Genomic DNA, 23,269 nt, shown 5'->3' with positions numbered 1-23,269 from the left:
TCACCTGGCAGAGTGGGTGCCATGTACAGAGGCTGTGCCCTCGCCGCAGCCTTTTGCCACATGTCATCCCCTCTCTCTCCCCCTTTCATGCTGTCAGGTTACTTGTCAAAGAGCTGTCTAGTGTCTTGAAACCAACGCAGACCAGTGTCAGTTATTACGACTGTAAAGGTCTATCTTTTAAAGGAAATCTTTCAATAAATATTTTTTAAAAATGTACAAAATCATCCAAAACTCTTCCCCTTTAGCCTCAAAGTGTACACTAGCTTCTGTGTCACATTTTCAAGATGCTTCGATCACACTGTGTCTATGTGTAATTCTTCCTGTACGGAAAAAAACTGATAATGAGAAGAGTTGACTGTGTATGTGCCCTGCAGCTGTGTTAGAAGGATAAAATGCATAAAAAACACACAAATGGAATTTTTACAACTTAGCCTGGCTGTGAATGTATACAATGCTAACATACTCAAATACATGGGTAATATTTCACTCCAGCCAGTCAGATATTCTGGGAGGACCCTGAGATGGCCCACGCTTAGTTATGTCTGTACCCACCACTCTGTTTTAACAGAGGCCGGCCTATCTCCCTCTCTAACCACATTAGGCCGGCAGCATGACAAATTATCTGACAATTACCATATTAACCTCAGTCTAGTAAGGCAAACATAAATCCCTCCAATTCATCACCATCACATCTGGGGCCGTTATTCAAACTAATAGTTGAGATTACTGTCTCCCTCTGGGCAGTTCAATGCAACAGCTCAATAAAAGTACAAAGCCAACCGGAGTGGCCCTGCCTGTTATACGAGACTGAAGATAAAATGATATGGCACCGTTTGCTACATCACAATGCCCCGACTTATCAGCGCCTGGCTTGGCTTTCCCTCCATATAGATGAACTTCTGGGCGTGTCCACTCATTGGCAAGGTAATGACCAAGCACTACACTCTCTAATCTCTGCACTCAGTGTGATGATTACAGCCAGGCTTTTAACGCACTCCCTTCAAAACCAGTAGTTAATTATGCCATGTGGCCTGGAGCCACCTCCACTATAATGTAGAAATGTCACACGCACGCACACACACATCCGAGCCACACCTTTTCTGGGAGTGCTGCTGAGGTAGGACTGAGTCACCCAGTTCAGTTTGCCTGTCTTTCTCCTTTATTCTTCCCTTCCTTCTTTCCTTCAAGCCTAAAGAGACAGCACGTCCTGTATGACTGCAACATGCACACATGCCACAACTTCAGCTCCCCTACCCGTTTCCTGATGCAGCTCTCGCCGTGTTGAGAGTTGTTGCAGATCCTCGTCTATTCATTTGTGGTGTATGATAGTCCTACAAGTCGAGCTTTGTGACTCATCGCCTCTGAGTCGGCAGATGTACAGTAGAGATTGTGATTGAGAGAAGAGGGGTGTGTGTTTGTTGGGGGGGGGGCGATAAGGGCATGATGCCAGAGACACAGCGGAGCAGAGCCTGGCTACATCACTGTCTGAGATCACAGCCCTGCACTAATAATCTGGATCCAGCCCTCCATGAATCAGTCCTATTCACTGGCACTAGCATTCACTTGTCAACCACATGACCATTTGAATTTCATTATTCGTGAGACGCATAGTGGTTCCTTGTGACGGGTAGTTTGAGTGTTCTGCCTCAAAACTAACAAATTGATTGGATTTGTTGCTCTGGAGGCTGGACAGAGTTAACCTGTGATTGGTCACAATCATCTAGGCTGAAGATTGACATATTATTGGCCAATTTGGCCCCATATAACAACCTATGAATGTCAAAACTAAACAGTCAAGAGGTCAATGAGTGAAAACTTGATGGCGGCATGATCCATAAGCAATCAAAGTACCCCTGCAGCTTGAAAATGTCATGTGAGCGCGTGTATGGATTTGAGGTTAGGCACATGTGTCGTGACCAGGCACATGAGGAGAGCCCCATGAGAAAACATACAAGTGAAAATCAAGTGATTAGGCTACACGTGTGTCTGCCAGGAGATACACAACTTCCCAGCAATCAGGGGAAGTAAATGAGTTAAATAAGGAACTATTACTTCCTAAATTTCAGGTGAAATATTCTGTTTCTATCTCTCCTTACCCATTAGTTCCATTGGCTGTGCAAGTTGGTTGAGAAACAGTCACTTCAGCTGGACTCTGTCAACAGAAGAGAGAGAATAGGGTAAATAGATGATAATGCAACACAAACAGCAGTCTGTCCCTAGAACTAGTCAACAGGTAGGAGTGATCCCTCAATAGTTTGCCTTCAGTGGCCATGTTACAGTAGAGCATGTCTTGGCAGTCTCAGCACATAGCTGCTCTGTTCCTGTAATGCTTGGCTTTCACTTGCAAGGGGTTAGCTGGTGGGGAGAAATATGGCATGCAAACCAGGCTCATTTAATATAGGAGTGGGGAACAGAGGGATCATTTGTGTAATAGCTGAATGCACCCCGACCAGCAAACCCCCCAAATTGCTTTTATTCAGATCAGTGATTTCTCGGGGAAAGGTTGTTAACCTAAAAATAACCCTACGCTTTGAGTTTGCACTCATAACAGGAACTGTTGCCTTCATCGTTTCAATCGCATGTTTATAGTGTCACAAGTTGGTGGTAAAAGGACTGATGAAAACAAGTGGGAAAGATAAAGAGAGCTCTGCAGGGGAGATGTGTAAAAACAGTACAAATGGTGTCGAACTAATGTTGATTTACAGATGAACTCAGCCACAACTCTTAAGCACATTACTGGACTGTAAGCCAGCAACTCATATCAACTCTTCTGTCTTGGAAATCACAGTTAGTGCTTCTACTGACTACAAATGGGGCTGCCACTGGCGGACACATAAAATCAAATTTCATGGGTGGAACAATGGACTTTTCATTCCAGGACTCCCCTGTTAAGCAGAAGATGGGAAAGGATGTTTCCTGTCACAGCACTCCAGGCCCCTGGATTCCCAGTGTGACCTTGGAAAACCCCATCAGACATCAGAGCTTGCCTGTGTGCAATTTGGACTGATTCCCTAGTGTGCAGGGCAGCACTGCCTGTCCCCGTGGCCTGACTTGTTGTCTCTGTGAGCCACAGCCTTGAGCCAGCTCCTGTGGCTGCCCCGGCCCAGCTCGGGGGTGGTGGCCTACCTGAAACTCTATCCAGGTCAGCTCTGGGCCCCTCACAGTTCACACACCACACTTTACTACTGAGCAAACCAGCCTAAGTATAGCCCTTGCCCTGCAAAAAAAAAGTCTACTGCTTCTTTTTGGATTGCTCAAAAATAACAAAGAAAACATAAACTGCAAATTTAAAGGCTAGTATGGAATCTGCCTTATATTTACAAGACTGACAGACTCTGGGAAATGAGGGGAGAGATGAGGGCTTGGATTATGAGATCCGATTAATGTTTAACTCCGGGTGAGGTACAGTAAAAGTCAAACCACACAGGCAAGAATAACTGAACAGTTTCAGAGAGTAAACTGTGAATGGAAGAGAGTGTGTACGGTAATTTCCTATCCCTGCCCGTTAACCATAAATGATTTAACCGAGCCAACAGCCCCAAAGATGAAAATTCAGACAGACAGCCACGACTAAAAACAGCCAGATCAATACTAATCACATCAATGATTACAAAGCTATAATTTCATGATATAAACGAATCAGAGGATCGATACGGTAATGGGTCAGGTAGATCAAGTTAGAATATTTTGAGTAATTTTCCACAAAACGTGACAATTTATAGAAAAATAGCTTTCCAATAGAGTTAATGGGCTGTGGGATGAGGAACAAGGATAGCGTGCGATGCAGAGCCCTGGCAAAAGCTCTGCCTTTGGACGGGCAGGGGATGAATCACTCCAGACTAGAGCAGAGCATGGAGGGAAAGAGGGAAAGATGCCGTGATGTGTTCGTTCCGTGGCTGACTTCCGCTCTCACCCCCCCCCCCTCTACCCTCTCTCCCTCTCTCTCCCTTCAGCTCTCCAGGGAGGCTGAGTAACCAGGAGGAAATGCTTGGGCTCAGCCAGTGTCGGCCTGAAGACCAGATGTGTGGCCTGGAGGTGGTGAGGCAGAGACGCAACGGAAACCAAATATAAACCAGCGTACCGTGACACCTCTGAAGACAGAGGGCAGCAGTGACGGTTAATGGGACCCGCTCTCTGCGAGGCCCATTTGTTCCAAGTAACAGGATGCACTGCAGTGCTCCTGCCCATGTTTACAACCATACAGACCTAAACACTCTGCGGTGGTAGCTTATTGGTAAATCTAACTTCACGTTGCATTCAAACTGAATGAAGTTTGAGTGGAAACATGGAAAGAAGAGAGAATGACGGATGTCCTGTCCTAAAATTAGGACCTTGCTGTCCCAACACTGGAGGCATTCAGCTCAGTGTGACTGTTTGGGCAGCTGTTGGAGAGCAGTTTCTTTTGAATGAGGACTGTAAACATGCAGGGAAAAGGGCTCTGACATGGCCCTGTGCTCTTAAGGACCAAGCCTACGCAAACGTCAGCACTGACTCATGATTCCAACCTCAGTAAGAAAGAGTCCTGGCAAAGAACAGTGTGTCGCCTATGGCTTTGGTGCTGCGGATGCTACACATCGTGGCATACTCTGGCAGCGTGTTGGAAAACAACACAGGAGACCGTGGTGAAGGTTTTGGATGTCTTGAGTGAGAGGGAGACTCCACCAGAACTGTGGGTTACTGCGGTCACCCCTGGCAGGAGCTGGACAGGGGCCTACTAAATGGGTTATTTCAGTGTTACAAAGCCCAAAAGAGACACACACATACACCCAGGGAGGTCTGCCCTGCTCTGTGAAAATGTGGCTTGTCAAGCTCTGGATGAAATGGAGCTCTCTGGGTAAACGATGGAGCGTAGCCCTGAGGGGCTTTCCCTCTGGGAGTGATTGTGGACCATCTTCAACCCTCAGCCCGCTGACACCACGGAAAGCCAAACAGTATCAGTTAGATCTGTATATTCTGAGGGGAGGGGCTGTTGGGGGCGTAACGAATAGCGTTGTTTAAGAGTGGGTCAGCTTATGATATTGGCTCAGAGTGGTTCAGCTGTGGTTTTAATTATTGGCTCAGTGTGAACTATTGACACAGGGTTACAATAGCCAGCGTAAAACATTGATACACATCAGGAGGAAACAGGATTTGGGGAAGTGGGTTGATAATCTGCAAGCATCAGGGAATCAACACCTGGTTGGACTTATAACAAAAAATGCCTTGTTTGGTCCAAAAGAGCAGTTTACATTGCTTATTGGGTAAAACACCATCAATTACATCAGTTGATAAAGTGGTTCCTCCCATTAAGAAGTAGTCTGATAAACTGAACATGACAGATTGAGACAAAATGTTCCTAAAGAAATCGCTGAAATTAATAGCCTTGAAACAGACTATTAAATGTCATGGCTTTTTAAGTCAATTTATATTTATGAATAATTTCTATGAGCAAGAAATTTGTAGAACCATGACTCCTGTCAGTGATATAACACCACTGTCGGGATCTGATAAAGACAGAAAAGCATTATGACCTTCACATGAGTCTGTATTTCACTGCCAAACCAAAAAATGATAGCTTTGTTTCAGGGATTATTCTTGTGTAAAAACGACACCAGTTTCACTCATTTGAAATGCAGCAGTATCCTGTACGACTTATCTTCTAGAGAGACAATAGATAGGCCAGAACGCAATCCCTCCATCAAAGTCATCATTTTACACGAGCCACGTTCTTCTCCAAACAACACATCAACAATTCAATAAACCAACACTAAACCCAAGCCACCCAGAGGAGCACAGGTTACATCTTAATGAGGGATCCGGGAAAGTTACTGGAAAAGGAGATCTCTGTGTCTCACTTTAAAAGGCCATCAGGCGTCTCCTTTGGGACATGTTACTATGATCTCCTATTGATCGTGAATATGGAGCACAGTTGTGTTCCTTTGACCACCAATGGGCAGGCAGATGGTACATTATGACCAAGAAAGGGATGTTTGCCAAGAAGAAGAGCACTACACACCAACACCTCTCCGTATCCCCCCTGAGCAACAGATGCTGCTCTTATCTGGTGGCTGCTGGTAGACTTCTGTTGAGGTAATAACTGTGCAAAACGTATCTGTTCCCAACGTTTTCATGCAAATTGCTGTGGTGTCGCACTGGTTGGTTGCAAGAAGACAAAAGGGCTAGGAAATAGATAAGCAAGCAGTGGCTCCAGGTGGCGTTACCTTAATCGACACGGCAATGGTGTTAGTGTAAGCCATGTCTCAGCAGCACAGAATATTCACGAGACAAAATAATACAATGCAAACGAGAGGCAAAACATTATGCTCTTTAAAAAAAGAGTCTGACGTGAGGAAAAGCCCACAGTTTCAATAAATATTACATGTTGGATTTTCCTAAGAGACTGCAGATAAAGAGCTGTGCGTTGGGTCATACAGATAGAGCCTACCTCAATTCGAGGCAACAATGCCCCCTCACAAGTGGGTGGACAATGCTGAACTCTCTGTGCCTGATCAGATGACTAACATTACAGAGAAGACAAGGCCGCAGTCTTATTTGCAATTGAGCGGACGGAGGCCAAACACACAGGATCAGTTCAACAAACTGGGTTTTACAACTTGCATCAGAGAGTGTGAGTGTGTGTGGGATTGCTCAACGTTGCCCAAGCCTCCAAGACCGTGCAAACGTAAAATTGGCCAGCAGCAGCAGCAGCAGCAGCACACTCTCTATCCTGCATCAGTGATTGAGGCTAGCACTGAACAATTTAATTCCACACACTACAAAGTTAACAGCGAACGTGAACACTGTAGCTTGCAACCTTTAAATAAGGGTAATCTTGTGTACACAGTTTGCATTGCTTATCAGACCATGAAGTAACCAATCCTTATTTACTTCTCAAAAGTATTATTTTCATATCAAGAACTGTAACCTTATTGTTGAAAACTGAAACTTAAGCTCCCGAAGTTGAGCTTGTGTATGATATGTTCAAGGTATAATGTGCATGTCTACCTAACAGTCACTGCTAGACATTTTAACCCTTTGAAACCTGAGCAAATTGGTTTCATTTCTTTCAAAAACATGGGGAGAAGGTAATGAGCAACTGACAGACATGGCACCAAAAATAGCAAAAAAATTGTAAAAAATAAATAAATATATAAATAAATACACAGTTAGAAATATATACCTGAAAATACTTGGGGAATACAGGTAAAAAACAAACAAGAAAATGACTTTAAAAAGTGCTGAAAATGAAATATATATACACGTATATTTTATTCTTATATTTTAATATTTTTTTCTGCAACATTATTTTAAATGTAATTTTCTATCTTGACAATTTCCCTATTTTCCAAAATAATTTTCGCTCAATTTTCTTTTTCTCCCCTCTGTTTAAAAACTATTTTTTAGGTCATTTTCTTGTCACCTTTTACGAGTTTCTTGCAATTTGTAGGACATTTCTAAAAGGGTCATACAGCTTGTAAAAGATGCCTGAGCTCAGGAAAAATGATGTCGACCCAGGTTTCAATAGCATATATACAGTAGTGCTATGAAGCGTGTTTGTAAATGCACAGGAGCTGCAGTCTAGTGCAGGTGGAGAGGTCTTACCCGTCCATTGGGAGTCAAGTCCTCCTTGTTGCGCAATTCAAAAGACTCTTCCTCCTCTTTCTCCCCATAGTCTCCCCGTCCGAGCAAACTGAAGCCCTGCCTGCAGCACAGAAACCAGCAAACTCCTTGCAAAGGCATTCAAATGAGGTTAAGTGTGTCTTCTTCTGCTATCCAGGTCGGTGAATTCAACATTCACGGTGCTGTCTCGGCCGCGAGTAACTCCAAGAGCTGCGTGAGAGCATACAGGACACCCTCTCCATAGATATCCAGCGAGGAGGATGAAGGGTAGCATAAGCTTACTTTCTGCTTTCTGGCAGAGAAAATGTCTTAAAACTGTGCATGACAGCAGTCATACTCCCACAAAACCAACAACGGAGAAGTGGCTCAAGGAAAAATCCTACCCTCTTCCAGGAGTCCTTCGCTCGGGACACCTTGCTGTGCCTGCTTGAACAACTTAACGCGGCCAAAGTTCAACAAAAACACCTTTAGTTTCCAAAACTGGCACTGTCGGTTAAAGATACGTCGAGTTTAATGCGCCTGATAGAAGCGACACTATTGCTGTCAGCGTTTAATTAACACATCTGGTAGTCTGAGTGACGTAAAAGTGCACCTCTGTGAAGCACCGACTGTCTGACTTGTGAGTTTGAACAAAAGCGTGCTGCAACTGGGACTGGATAGAGTGGGAGGGGTGGCCCCGCCCACAGACCTCGTGTCTAAATTGGGATTGGCTGAACACAGACACTCCTCGAAATGACACGCCCACTCCACACGCCCATCTACACTGACAAAGCGTCACATGACCTTTGGTGGTAGATGTAGATGATAGTAATCAAATCATCCAGATCACCATAATGTCCCAGCAATACTCATTTAACATCTGTCTGTAGTGCTCATTAGTGAGGGCATTTTTCAAAATCACTGCTGTAGTTTTCACACAGGGATTTATAATAAACAGTGTAAATACATTTAAATTGGGCTTGGTCTTTTTAACCCTTTAAAACCTGAGCAAATTAGCTTGACTTATTTCAAAAACAGAAGAAGGCAGCAATGAGCAATGTGAGAAGAAATCAATAAGAAAGAAAGTAGAAATTACCCCCAAAATTAGCAATAAATAAATAATATAATGGAAAAGTAAAAAGAAGGGAAATTATGTCATTAACTATTATTATTATTATTATTATTATTGTTATTATTATTATTATTATTATGTTAAAATTAAAATAATTTTGAAAACTATTTTAAATATTGTCATATTGTTATTATTATTATTATATAATGTTATCATATTATTATGATCATTATAAATATGGCTATCTGGACATTCGTATTAGCTTCTCTTTTTTTTTAAATTATAAATCCAAAAAAGCAATTTGTGGGACATTTTTTTGCAAAGCTTCTCTTAAGCTTTTTCCCATGTTTTTTAAATAAATCAAACCAATTTGCTTAAAAGTATTAAATACTTAAGATGACTTTAAGATGTCTGAATGCAGCACAAGAAAAGTGACCTCGATCCAGGTTTGAAAGGGTTAAATGCCTTATCCCCTCATAGTCATATTATGCTATAATACTATTAAAATTGAAAGTACAGTGACTATCTAAATAGCCTTTAGGTGTGATTAAAGGTCCTGTGTGTAGGATTAAGGGGGATATATTGGCAGAACTTTAATATAACATTCATTACTATGTTTTCTTCATAGTCACCTGAAACTAGTTTGTATTTTCATTACCTTAAAATGTAGCTGTCTGCTTCTGAAGCAGGTTCTCATCCACCAAGTCTGCCATGTTGTCTCTACAGTAGCCAAAAACTGACAAACCAAACACTGGTTCTAGATATGGCCAATTGGATTTTCACATCGGCCGCTGTGTAGTTCTCAGTCACTCCACAAAACACCACTAAATTCTCCACACTAGTGCTTTAAATCTGAAATTGTATGTAGCCTAATAATAACACTCAATAGTGTGTAGTTACTTTACAGCACCTTAAAGTGAAAGACATATTCAGTCCTGCAATTCAGAATTCTGTTTCAGTCAAAGTATAGAGAGAGCCTATTAGTATCAAATATTAAGTAGTATCAAAAGTGAGAGCAGGCTACTTCTCTATCAGTATTATATTATTCTATCATTATTATACTGATGCATTAAGAGTTGAGCAGGAGGCTACTTTAATATTGTAACTGATTACTTGTTGGGTTGTTTAAAAGGACAGTCCACCCCAAAATATATTTTTTTTATTTTCTCTCTTAGTGCTGTTTATCAGTCTAGATTGTTTGGGCGTGAGTTGCCATGTGTTGGAGATATTGGCTGTAGAGATGTCCGCCTTCTCTCCAATATAATGGAACTAGATGGCATTCGGCTTGTTGTGCTGAAAGAGCCAAAACATACATGAGAAATACTCAATGGCTATGTCTTTTTCCAGAAATCATGACCCAGATACTCAAGATACCTTCCTGTGAGTAGTTTCGTGTAGGAATTATTTTCTTTCTATCAAGCTATACCTGCAAACTGTATCCCCGATCAGAAGGTAGCGTGCAACTACTACTGGCTTACCAGCACCACAGAGCTTGCTTATGTTACAGCTCAACCGTGGAGGACGCCATTAAAGTTTACATCTCCTGTTACAGCATGAGCCTCTTGTTCATGAGGAGGTGCACGCTTCCTTCCATTTGATTATACAGCTGGCCGGTGTCGTTTGGTAGTAAGAAAACAGTACCTACATTAAACTGTTCACAGCAAGGTCTGTGGATTATCTTGAGAAACCAGGTCATGATTTCTGTAAAGGAAAAGTTGTTGTTAAGTTTTTCAAATGCACTTTTGGCACTTTAAGCACCACAAGATAAGTGCAATATAGTGACATTATATTGGAGAGAAAGCAGACATCTCTACGGCCGATTTCTCCAACTCTGCAACTCGATCAAACGATCTAGAGTGATAAACAGCACTACAGGTAAGAAAAAAATGTGTATTTTACCCTTCAAACTTTATTTTAATTGGAGATAAGATTTGATAGTGTCATGATATCACAAATAACCCCCGGTATTTGGATAAAGATTTTTCATGCTCTCTTTCTCATACTTCACCCTTTTTCTCTTGCTTTTTTCACACATACACACACACGCACGCACACACACTCCTCCCCCACTCTTTCCTCTTCCACTTTGCTGAACAGTCTACAAAGATACAGCAGTAGGAGGTAGGAGGACTGGTGCTAAATCCAGACACGTGATATATCCAGCCCCCTCGGCACACTCAGGCTTATTTCTCCCTTAATATCCCTTCATTTCCCCTTCTCTGTTCTGTGCAAACTCCCCCCACACATCTCAGTCAGCTGGCTTTAACTCGTTCCTCACCAAGGAGAGCTCTTAGCTGCTCTTCTCCCTACTTTAGCTTGATGGATATGTTCATTTGATTCAGTTATCCCCACAAAACACACACTATATGTTTTCTGTGTCCATGCATGAGCACACTGCCCCTCCAGATACTGTTAACCTTTATGACTGCTGCTCCCCTGAGGGCTTTGTCAATCAATAAAAGGGCTTATGGATGCACCTTTTCAGCTTGGGTGTACTCAGCACTATATGGATAATAATCCTGACCACCCCTCACCCCATCTGAGACACTCTCACACACTTTCAACTAAGTCACACAAACACACTGCCCCACATTTGAACCTCCAGCGGTTCCAGGAAAGAAGAAAAGGCTATTTGTGCAATAGCATTGACTTTATTTCAATATCCGTCCCTTTTGACATGTAGCTATACATTACAAAAGAGCTTGCACATATTTTTATGCAAGCAAGAATATTTTCTCAACTCTTTTCCCGAAAGTACTGTACAGCAGCCCTGCCCCCTCTGTCTGTATCCACTTTGCAGTATCTCTCTCTCTAGGCCAGATCTTCCCTGTCCTCCCCCATATCCCAAAACAATACGCTGGGGGCCCCAGCTCCCACAGACCTGTAGGAACATATGTTTTATTTTTAGAGCTCACTCCCTCAGCCCACGCTAGTGCAGTGAAAAAAGAGAAAAGCCCTCCCTCCCTATATGGTTTCTCAAAGTGCTACAAAAAAAAAGCAGCAGAAGCCATCACTCAAATATTGTTTGCCATTGCCTTTCCATTATTATTTAGTGAGAAGAGAAACAGCTAGAAACACTACAATGATAATATCTCTTATAAACTCTCCCCCAGTCTTTCAGCCTCTCTCACTGTATTCCTCTGCCCCCTCCTCTGTCCTTCTCTTCCCCTCTTTCCAGGAGATGACACATGATTCTCCATTAACACACAGGAGCATGCACACACACACACACACACACACACACACACACACACACACACACACACACACACACACACATTTGTATACACGCAAGATAACCTGATACAGTGTGTCAGGTTGAGGCTCCAGATCAGGAGAAGGGCAAATGATTTGGTTGGGCTCCCACTGTGATCACAAGCCAAGCTGGCTAGCCTCGAGGCAGAGGAGAGGGAAGTGTGAATCTGCAAGAAAAGAGAAGTTGTTGAAGCTTTATAACATGATGGGATGTTGATGCTGAATGTGGTGGAGCTGTGCAATCTGTTTAGATATCTTTCCGTGAAAGCACAACACTAGGAATAAGGTTTTATTTCTTGGTAATCAAAGAAGCCTTTTTTGCTTTTACACCTTCTTAACTATGGTGTTAACAAAACTTTATCTTTCATCTTTTTTTCCTTTTTTTTTAAACCCACGCCTGCCACTCCTCACAACACCGCTTGTTGAGATTGGCATGTGGGGTTTCCAACGGAGACACAGACTCAAGACGCACATGTCAAGTTGATGGAAGACAGAGCCGAGCAGTGCACTGTTCCCTCCGTTCTCTCTCTTTCTGTCTTCTCTCTGACTCCATGCTCTCTCTCTCTGTGTCACTCACTCTTTCCCCTTTGAGTCTCGTCGTGCAGGATCCTGTTTCACTGCAGCCCACATCGCAGCCACACTCTCATGTTGGTGAACCAGATTGATTGTCAACAGAAAGGGATGTGAAATCTAGTCTAGCCGAGGAGCTCCCTGCCTGGTTCACATTTGGGTGGCTGTATGTTATGGTTTTCTTTTGCATGTTTTCTGATTGATCAAATCTTTTGATATGTTTTTAGGAGTATTGTGGGATTTCTGCTTTTTTGAGGTTTTGTTTGAAACTGTGCTTCCACTGCGGTTTGAGAAGCTCCGAGTCATCTCAAGACAGCTGCTTTGTCTTTGGGCAGTTTCTCTTCGGAGGACTGGCCCAAGGTCAGAGTTTATCTGACAACCCCAAACTAAGGATTTAGGATAGTTGCTGACCCCAGTGACCCCTCACCCTAGACTTAGACAGGATTTCCTCCCCACTGTGCACAGCATTGAACTTAACCCTCACCCTGCCGTGCCACCAGGCCACTGTGTTTAGGTTCAGCAGAGATTTAGGCTATGGGTTGGTGAAGAGAGGACTGCTGTTTGACGGCTGTTGGCCCATGTAATGGGATAGGACTGCTGTGGAGCCCTTTAACTACTGCACCACTTGACCTGAAGTTCCCACTGTGAAATATCCAGCTGTGCATGTGGATCGTTTGTGACAAACGTGCTTTATACATGGAAAATGGGATGAACTGATGATGGAAGATAAATTTAATTAAGAGAATGATAAAAAAAATTTTTAAGATCTGCACACACACCCTGCTGCAGAGTCAAACTGTTACAAGCTTAATAAAAAGAGAGACAGTGGGATTCTTAAGTACGCAGCTGAGTTCTCATCAATACCATGTCCAGAACCTTCTGTCTTCCTGCACCGTTCCTTAGGAAAACTGTTCACCAGTATCAGGGACACCACAGGGAGGTGTTTCCAGCCCTGGCTGTGGGTACATCTGTTCCTGTACGGGGCCTGTGTGGCACACAGGCTTGTGTCAAGCAAAGACAAGGCTGGAGAAAACATTCCCCAGCTTCAACTTCTGACCCTCTAGCCCCAGTTAACCCTATGCATTCCCCCTTTCCCCTCCTTGCCTGGCTTCATTACAGTAACCCTTAACACTCCAGACTCTTGCACACGGGCTCAGCCTGTCAACACATAAACTGCCTGCAGAACTTGTGCAATGGATAAATAATTGTGTTGCAAGGAGGCTTCTCAAGTTTTAAGAGACTGAGTGATATCCTAAACCCAAGGCATCTGTCTTGGGCACCATTAGACTATGGATCCATTATTGACTGCAGCACCTTCCCAGTTTGCTACTGCAGTGCAGCAAAAACACAAGGACTTATTTTTTTTAAAGGCCATTTGTACCCCATTTATCACTACTGCTTTACCTATATGCGCCAATGAGAAAAATGTACCCCATGAAGAATGCAGTCAGGTTTGCACTATTCATTTTGTGCATTTCAGTAAACATCATATGTTGCTTTGGCAAAACCATTTGTATTGTACGTAAAAGCAATGCCAAGTCACAACCCCTTTTACCAGAGATCATACCACAAGGTCCCTCCTTTATGGCACCTTTGCATTCTTACACAGTACCATACAACTGCAGCATCATGCCACTCCAGTGTGATTTTAGACAGCATGCCAGCACTCAGAAAAGCAAAAGAGGCGTTACGGGGGTGACATTTAATCATTTAATCAGCATCGGCCTCTAGTGTGACACAACATACATGTTGACAGCCCTTTCTAAACAATAACAATGGCATAACCTGGCAATAACAATAATTCACCAACTCTGTTATATGGTGGCTAATCTCATTCTCTCAACAAAGGGCAAGGAGCTCCCAAATCTCGCTGTTCTCCAAATTTGCAGACATTTTCAGTTGCTGTACTTGTTCTTTGTAGTTGGTAGCTGCTTTTTGAGTCTCACACGGTGGGTCGGATGCATAATGCGCCATCAAAATGTCACACCTGTCCCACTCATGGACCCATTCTGTAGGACTGTCCCTGTTACACAGATCTCAATTAGGCGCCCGTACGACTACCTGCCGGCTTAAAGGCGAGACAACTCTGTCCTCCAATTTCATGATTGTACCTTTCATATGGAACAGCAAGTCAGCATAATGGTGGGTTATTCCTACTTTTAACAGGCAGTGTTAAAGGGGCTAGAGGCTAATTTTTACTATGGACACAGAAAAGAGATTTATAAATGTTCATGAAGCGTCGACTTTTTCTGTGCAAGTTTATTATTATATTATTTTATTGTCATATGCTCATTTTCTGAGTAGCATAACTGGACTACAGTTATGGCATTTTGTTGCACAAGCATTTATTGTAGAATAATAAATAAATGATTTGTCACTCTCCACCATCTTGTACCTTGAAAATAAATGCATTCTAAGAGGAGGTAAATTTTACCTATTGGCAGTTTTGGGTATAAAGCAATCCTTGGCTGTTCTTGTGTTAATACAGCTGTTGAGTGTATGAGTGCTGCAACTTAGAACTGCAAAAACAACATATCATATTATCCCTCTTTAAAATGATTTACAAGCATTTAGATATGCCAGGAACATCATTCACGCTATCCATTAAATTCATGTATTTACATAAATTATCTATTTTACAACTCTGCACCACAAATCACATAAAAGCAGACATTCCTCAGCATGGAGAAAACGTAAATAAGAGGAGTCACAATACCAGAGCCTTGTTATCTGCAACCATCATCAAAAGCCAAGTAAGGAGGAGCTGTGCTGGATCAGCGAGTCAGAGAGAAAGATGGGGGACCGATGGCAATGGATAGAGAACCAGAGCAGATAAAAAGCCAGGAGAGCTGAGGCTAAAACTTGCAGAGTAGACACAACAAATGACAATGCAAATGAACTGCAGAGATATGCCCACATGTTGTCTGGTATTTTCACATCAAAGAGGAAATTTAAAAAAAAATACATCCTCTTATTTCTGGTTAGTTAGTTGGTGTCCTTGATTTTATTATTATGTGTATCACCACAAAATGTATGCAGTCCAGCTGAGAATAATGTACAGTTAACTTGTGGTGTTTGGGATGGTTAATGTGTGTGGTACTGTAGGTTTTAAAGTTGAGTGTTAGCGCGAGGGAGAAGATCACTTATTGACAGTTAGGGAGTCTGGGCAGAGAGCCAAAGTCCTTCAGCTATTTTTAGGATGCTGACTGTGTGAAAGTACACTGAATGCAAAATTGATGACACGTTGCCAAAATCTGAACCTGTGCTGGATTAGTGGTGTCTGCCTGCACTTGCATTTGTACATGTGCATAAGTGCTCTTTTTCACAGAGGGATATGCATGCATATGCATCCAAAAATGCAGAACCAAATCAATGGTCGAGCCTGTGTATTGGTGGTCACCACGGAGAACTCCTGACAGATGGACATGTCAAAAGGATTTGTGGAATCTTTGGAAATGATCTGCCATTTGCAAAGGAGTCTAGTCCTGCGCGTCTGTGCTCGGTCTTGCTCTTGTTTCCTGTGTTTAGATATCAGCCTTGAGAGTGGCTCTTAGCAGTACAAGCAGTATAATTACTGAATATGGAAAAAGTGCCCACTGCTTTACCTCAGTCTGGGCTGCAGCCCTTTACAGAGCAACTGAGTGAACTTCTAATCCTTTGGTCCAATTTGCGAGGATGTATCTGAGTGTCTTTACAGGGAAACGCACCCAAAAAACATAATTGTGCACTCCAGTGATCTCCCGCACTTAAAATATTATTGTAAACAAGAATTCTCTAAGCAAAAATCAAGAAAACCAAGGCGCCAGCAACAATGAATGGAAAGCTAATCTCCTGGATAATTACTTATCTTGTTTGAATTTTTCATGCTTCAATTAGTTTAAATCAGAAGTTCAAAAAGGATCCGGCATTTATATCAGCAGGAAATCATCAAACATAATATGACACCGCACACAATGGAAGCCTGCTATTCATAGTTAATATGCTAGTTTGAGAGACTATAAAGGAGATGGAGTCTTTGAGGCATTTTGATCTTCAAAGTTCAAAGTAGACAGAGAGAGGACAGACAGCAGTGCAGCATGCAACAAAGACTATAGACAAATATAACTAAGAGGTTATGTGAAAAAAAGAAAATGTGTTCCACCGTTTAGATAAAATAGCGATTTGATCTCAGATGACATCAGTCATGCAGACACATACACACTATAAACTGTTTTTCTACACCACACTGCACTGCATCAACATCATATCACAAGTAAAAACATTGCCGCCAAAGTTAGTTTAATCTGGGTGTGTTTAGGAAAATGTATGCTATTACAAAAAGTGTGTATGTGTGTGTGTGTGCCTGCGTGTTGTCTCGTGTTTCCTTTAGGACACGATCCAGGCTGTTGCTAGGTGCCGTGACCTCCACGAGCAACTCTCATGGATGCAGAGGGTGAGCCCTGCAAGGAGTAGGGCTGTATTTCATTTCTGCACCCTCCCCCCACCCCAAACGCACATCCTCACTCACACACTGTATACCACAAACTCCCCATGGGCTTTGGCCTGTGGCTAGGCTTGCAACCAGTGGTTTATCATCGGGCACAATATCCAATCCTACCACAACTAATGAGCTCTCTTTGTGACAAGAGGAAGCAGAGGAGTTTACGATTTTACAAGGCAGGATATCTCAGTCTTTTAAAAAAGGTTTTAGTATGACATCATTGCAAACTGGTCTTAAACACTTCCTACACTACAAGTGTTACAAGAAATAAGCTTCCATTCCATTAGCTGCACTGATCGCTGCCCTCCAAATCCCTCAACCCCCACCCCACCTGCAGGCTGTGAGTGGAGTGGGGCCCAGTATGAAGAGGACAAGCCGTTCTGTTGCCTTGCTGCCAAAGGTACTTTACTGGAGCTCAACTCGAAGGAACTGAGCTTGGGAGGGGAGGGACACAGTTTGCATGTCTGGATTGATATCTCATTGTGCGTGTGTGTGTGCGTGCGTGCGTGCGTGCGTGTGCGTGCGTGCGTGCGTGCGTGTGTGCATAACACAGTACACTGTAGAAATAGGCCAGCAGAACTTCGAAGAAATTACTGACCTTAAAGGGACAGCTCAGCCAAAAATCAAAATATTTTTCCTCTTATCTGTAGTGCTATTTTTCAGCTTAGTTTTGGTGTGAGTTGCCAGGTGTTGGAGATATCAGCTGTAGAGATGTCTGCCGTCTCTCCAACATAATGAAAATAGATGGCACTCAGCTTGTGGTGCTTAAAGCGCCCAAAAAATGCCCTTGAAAAGCTTAACAAAAATGTCTCTTTCCAGAAATCATGACCCAGTTATTCAAGATAATCCACAGACCAGGTTGTGAGCAGTTTCATGTAGAAATGACTTTCTTTCTACTCAACAACACTCGCCAATCTTAACAACACGCAGAAAGATCATGCATCTACTCATGGACAAGAGGCTTGTATAGAGATGTAAACATAAATGGCATCCTCCTCGACTGAGCTGTAAAGTTAGCTAGCTCAGTGGTTCGAGGTGAGTAAGCAGTAGATGCATGCATCCTTCTGTGTCGTGATACAACTGGTGGGAGTTTAGTTAAGTAGAAAGAAAAGAGTTCCTACATGAAACTGCTCACAACAAGGTCTGTATCTATAGTATCGTGTCATGACTTCTGGAGAGCGACATTGTTGTTGCGTTTTTCAAATGTTTTTATCTTTGCACTTTGAACACCACAAACCAAGTGTAATCTAGTTCCATTATATTTGAGAGAAGACAGACGTCTCTACAGCCAATATCTCAAACACTCGACAACTCACACCAAAAATAATCTAGAGTCATTTTTAAAAAAGCCCTACAGATAAAAAGAAAATGTATCTTGGATTTTGGGGTGAACCGTCCCTTTAACTTTTCCAAGTTACTATAGTTTGGATGACTTCCCAGTGTCCTCTTGTAACTGGATGTGAAGACAACCATTCAATTGTCGCTTTTTGAACACACTGAAACAGTGCTGTTTAACCAACCTGACCACCTTCATACTTTGTCGCTTGGCGTGACCATTTTCATCCTCACTCATCATCCTCCCAGCTGCAACTGTCATTTGCTACAGTCAGCAGTTAACATCAAACAAAGCCCAAGGCAAAGCAACAAAAGAGAGAAGACAGTGTGCAAACAAACTGGGAGGCAGACTAAATAACTGCGGCTTGTCTGCTGAATGAGAGAAACACAACCCAGTGGTGTGTATGTGTATGTGTATGTGTATGTGAATGTGTGTGTATGTGTGTGTGTGTGTGTGTGTGTATGTGTGTGTGTGTGTGTGTGTTTGTTCAAGCTGGCAGCAAACATGAGAAACAAAAGTGTCTCAGCTCCATGCATCTCCACTAAGCTGCAGCTGTTTTCGGTATTTAAACTTAATGCAGGTGTCAGTGCTGTTGTCTTTGTGGTGCTGTCATTGTGCGTATATCTTCTACGTCACATCTGTGAATAAATAAATGTATGTGAGCATGTATATGTTCAAAAACAAGAGTCTGCAGTCTGTTTATGTGTGTAAAGATGGGTCAGTCACAGCAATAGTAGGTGTCATGACTTTCAACACGCAGGCATCACTCAGCTGTTTTAACTGAGTGAAGTGGAATCTGATCTGATCTTTTTTCAGTGCTCGAATTATGCAGTTAAGTGTCAATCAATCATGTTTTTGTGTTTCTAGCTGTATTTAGCTCAGTTACCTAGCATTTTCTGTGCATTACGGTGTATACAGGAATGCAATGGGGCGGTGAAATGTGGTGGTAAAATGGGCCTCAGACATTGAAAAAAGGTATAGATATTTTTTGACCAAACACAAACTTAACAGACGTTAAGTCGAGGTGTTTTGTGACAAGTAGTAGATACATAAGCCTGTGACGACGTAACTACGTAAATGAGCGCATGAGCAACACGTCAACAGTGATTCGCCAATAATGTAGCTGGCCATGCTGTTGTGTTGTTGTTTGTAGTGTGAACACAGCATACCCTAACCCTAAGTCTTTGTATTCAAGACCCAACAGAAGACAGGCAAATCGCAAGTCTAGTCCCAAGTCAAGACTGACAAGTCCCACGTCAAATCCCAAGCACTACACTTTGAGTTTCAAGCCATAGATAAGTCAGAATGCACTCTTTGCCAAATCTAATGTCATTTTAACAACAGAATAATAATAGCGTATAAATTTACAAAAATCATGAATGCTGTTAAAAATTGTATTTATTTTTTTGAAATACTGCAGTTTTTTTTGTTGACCAACACATTGGTTTTGTATGCAACAAAACTACCTTTGGTACCATTTTTTTTTTAAAAACTGGTGCTCAATAATGCAAAGCTAGGTCTTCATGATTCTCTCTTCCCACTTAACTGGATGCTGTCAAATTGGTTAAAAAAGTAGATCTTGGGAATTAAGTGTTGTCATACTGGCAATAAACTGACTTGTAGCACACTTTTTATCTGTGAGCTTGGGGGAAAGTATCAAGCATTCTCAAGTCCAAGTGAAGTCTCAAGTCATTGGTGGTAAAGTCCAAGTTGAGTAATAAGTCTTTTTTGAATTTGTCAAGTTGAGTCAAAAGTAATCATTTGTGACTCAAGTCCAGGTCATGGGAATCAAGTCCATATCTCTGTTAGCTAAATAATAAAATCATAAAACATTAAATAATTAGTGCAGAAAATACTAAAACTCAAACGATCAAAAAAGGTACAAAAGAGATAAAAATGGCAAAATTAAAATGCTGACATGAGACTGAGATTATTTTTCCCATATACTGCCAGGCAAGAAAGCTAATTATTTCCCTAAATGGCAAAATATTCCTTTAAAGTAAGATCAAAAGAGAGCAGAAGCCAATGTCACTTGGTTTTGTAACAGTCACATCACCCCTGGTCTGTGTCCTAAATTGAGTCATTTGGTGTGTCCACTCTAGAGTGTGAGTGGTCCAACAGGTTGAAGCAGCTGTCTCAGACACACCAGTTGAGCTAACATTGGTGGGAGATCTTCTGAGGTGGGTTCCCAGTCTGGGCTTCCCCATCTAGGCCTATTTTCAGCCAGGATTGGCCCTCGCCAGCAGGGGGTCATACCAGTGTATGGACACCTGAGAGCATGCTGCTTTAATAGCCCTGTCTACTGCAGCTCACCCGCCAGTATGCAGGGACATCAGGTTCCCATACTGTTGGTGCATGATGGCAAAATTAAACACCTGTCTTAAAGTCAAACAAGAATACAACCTTGCTGAATCTAACACACATTTTCAAACCAACCACTGTCAGCGTTACTTACTACTGTTTTGTGTTTGACATATAAGATACATGCAAATAAAGCAAGTGCTCTTCACACAAAACTTGACAGATTCCTTCATCCATCTTCATGACAAGCAGCACTCAGCCATGACAACAGATCAGCAACATTATCTCTTGGAAACATCTGGGCATGAATCATGACTTGACCCCTGTTTGTGAGCAGGAGTGTTTGTGTGCTGGTGGTTGTGGGTTTTGGCAGTTAATGTCTATGTGTGAGAATGTCTGCGTATCCATGAGTGTTTTCATGCCCCTACTCTCAGCACATGTCCTATGCAGTGTACAGTGGCACCCCTATGGAAAATACACACAATACTAATGGGGGCAGACCAAAGTACAATCTGATCCCAAAAAAAATCCCTGTGAGAAACAAGGCCATCGCAGGTCTCCACCTGTGGGTTTGTTTGTGCATGTGTGTGTTTTTGAAAGAATTTAGAGGAAGATGCAGAGGGTGTGACCTTTTATGGGATGTGTGTGTTTGTGTTTCAATTAGTTTAAAGTTGTATGAAGAGATAAAGTGTAAAAGAAGATTGTATCTCTTGGCGCATGTGCATATTTTCAGCTACCTTTTAGTAATTTATTCACAAATTATGTGGCATCTTGTCCTGTCAGCCTAATTCCATTAACCCATTTATAATGTATGTGTTAGTTCAGTGCATTTTTGGCAACATGACACATGATTAAAAGACCTGCAGATTAAACTTAAGTGATGAATAGACTGCCAGGGAGAATTGGACAACAGCTTATCAGTCAAGTGGTGCAAGCTGACGTCATGCGTGGGAAGCAGAGATCCATGTCTGAGCTTTATCTGACATCTAGTGGTGGGCTGCGGTTTGACTCGGAAGCTGCTGCTGCAAACTACAAAATGCAAATATAGCTCAAATGCACAAGAAAGAAAGAGAAAAGAGAGAGAGAGAAAGATTCACAATTTGCAAAAAAAAAAAAAGATAAAGTTTGTCAATCTTTTGATTCACATTACTCCTTATTACTACTTCTCATCGGAATTTCTGTTTCCATTAAAATTTAATTAATTGGTTTAAACAAGATATTTAATCCTGTATTGACTCACATGTAAAATTTCATTCTTAAAAATGTCCACCCGTGAGGTTATATAATTAGTTTAGTATTAAGTAATTTATATTGCCTACAGTTACAGCTGAATGCAGAGTGAATTCATTTAGTCTTCTGCCTTATTTTAAGATATTTTTTAAGCACTTCAGTCTGATAACACAGATATGGGCTCTTCTCACTCTGGAGAAAATCACTCATCAACTCATTCACAAATCAAATAAATTTGGGGGATTTTGGAAACCCTTTAATTGCTTCCTATATGGACTCTAACTTGCTTGTCCCTGGAAGGCGCTGGCTTATTTATTTTTTGTCATACCCACATACAATTATACAATTAATTTTTATACATTTGCATACGTATATAGTTTCTGTTACTTTGAGGTAGGATTTTTCTGTTGTGTGTATATAAATGTGTATATATACTGCACTTTTTTCAGGTGTTGATGGTGATGTTAAATGAGTATACTATGTGTGAGTTTGTTAAATAAAAAAAATAAATATATACATTTCAGCTTTCATTGTGAGTAGGTGGAATTATTATATAATCACCCTTTGGCAGAGCTATTCTCATGAGGAAAAATACAAGCATTATAAGACTGATTTTCATATAAGCTGGGTATATTTTGCAGCAAAAAATGATGCCAAAATGACTTTTTGAGTGAGCTTGGCATTTGAAAGCCTGCATAATATTTGCTGGAAATTCTGCCTGTGGTTGCTCTTGGTAATCAGTTCATCGCATGAGCTTTTGTGTTGTTGTTTTTTTCCCCAGATGAGTAGTTTGACCTCAGCAGACCTTATTAGGTCTCCTCTGAACTGGTCTCTATGGTTACTTGAAGGTCAAAAATAAAAGGTCAATTGGGAAACAGATGGCGATAAGGCCTACAAACCCTCACAACTATAAGCTAGGTGCAGATGTGTGGGAGTTAGGGCGTGCATGTGTTTGTGTTGACTGCACATGTTATCAGAAGGCAACAGAAGAGCAGATATCAGAAGATTACATTTGTTTTGAATGTTGTCTCATATTCTGACAGAGACAACCCACCTAAGAAATAAAATAATGCTCTTTGCCTGCTTTTTTTTTTTTTTACCTTTAACACAGCAAAATGACTATTTACAAACTATAACCACACACTTTAAATGTCATTGCACCTTCTTTGTGTAAGTACATCTGTAAAATTATATGGATCACTGTAGGCTATTGATTAAAAAAAAACTAAATATCCAGAACATTTGAGGAATACCAAATCATTTTTGTACCCGTCTCTTGTCAGGTAAATACCTTTGCGGTGCATGAATAAGCCACAGCTGCAGCCAGTTTCCCTGCTGATTTGATGTCCTACTTTTCTCTCCCATGTCACTCTCTTCTGTTTGCCATTGTCTTCTCTCTGCAGACATAATTCTATACTCTTACGGTATTTCAAGAGGGAAGCCAGCG

At 41.7% G+C, this 23,269-nt stretch overlaps 1 protein-coding gene across 2 annotated transcripts in view; it reads right to left on the bottom strand.

Moving 5' to 3' along the window:
• The window catches only part of plekhh3 (pleckstrin homology, MyTH4 and FERM domain containing H3), a 54,060-nt gene extending 30,831 nt beyond the window's left edge, over positions 1 to 23,229 (bottom strand). The window contains exons 1-3 of one of the 2 annotated variants that reach the window (XM_088091024.1): positions 23,114 to 23,229; positions 11,951 to 12,072; positions 2,097 to 2,152 (exon numbers count right to left, since the gene is read on the bottom strand). Coding sequence is in view for 1 of the 2 variants with exons in the window: in XM_042504819.2 (XP_042360753.2) it covers positions 2,097 to 2,152; positions 7,582 to 7,719 (194 nt within the window). In the remaining variant the exon portion in view is untranslated. Of the gene's footprint in view, positions 1 to 2,096; positions 2,153 to 7,581; positions 8,239 to 11,950; positions 12,073 to 23,113 lie in introns of those variants that run through there. The other variant, XM_042504819.2, reaches the window with a different exon arrangement.
• Positions 23,230 to 23,269: the final 40 nt, after the last annotated feature.

Source organism: Plectropomus leopardus, chromosome 18 (assembly GCF_026936395.1).
Source record: "Plectropomus leopardus strain MGB_pleo_1.0 chromosome 18, ASM2693639v1, whole genome shotgun sequence".
Lineage (NCBI taxonomy): Eukaryota > Metazoa > Chordata > Actinopteri > Perciformes > Serranidae > Plectropomus > Plectropomus leopardus.
Note: the sequence above shows the minus strand (reverse complement) of the source record. Positions and strands in the feature narration are given on the sequence as shown.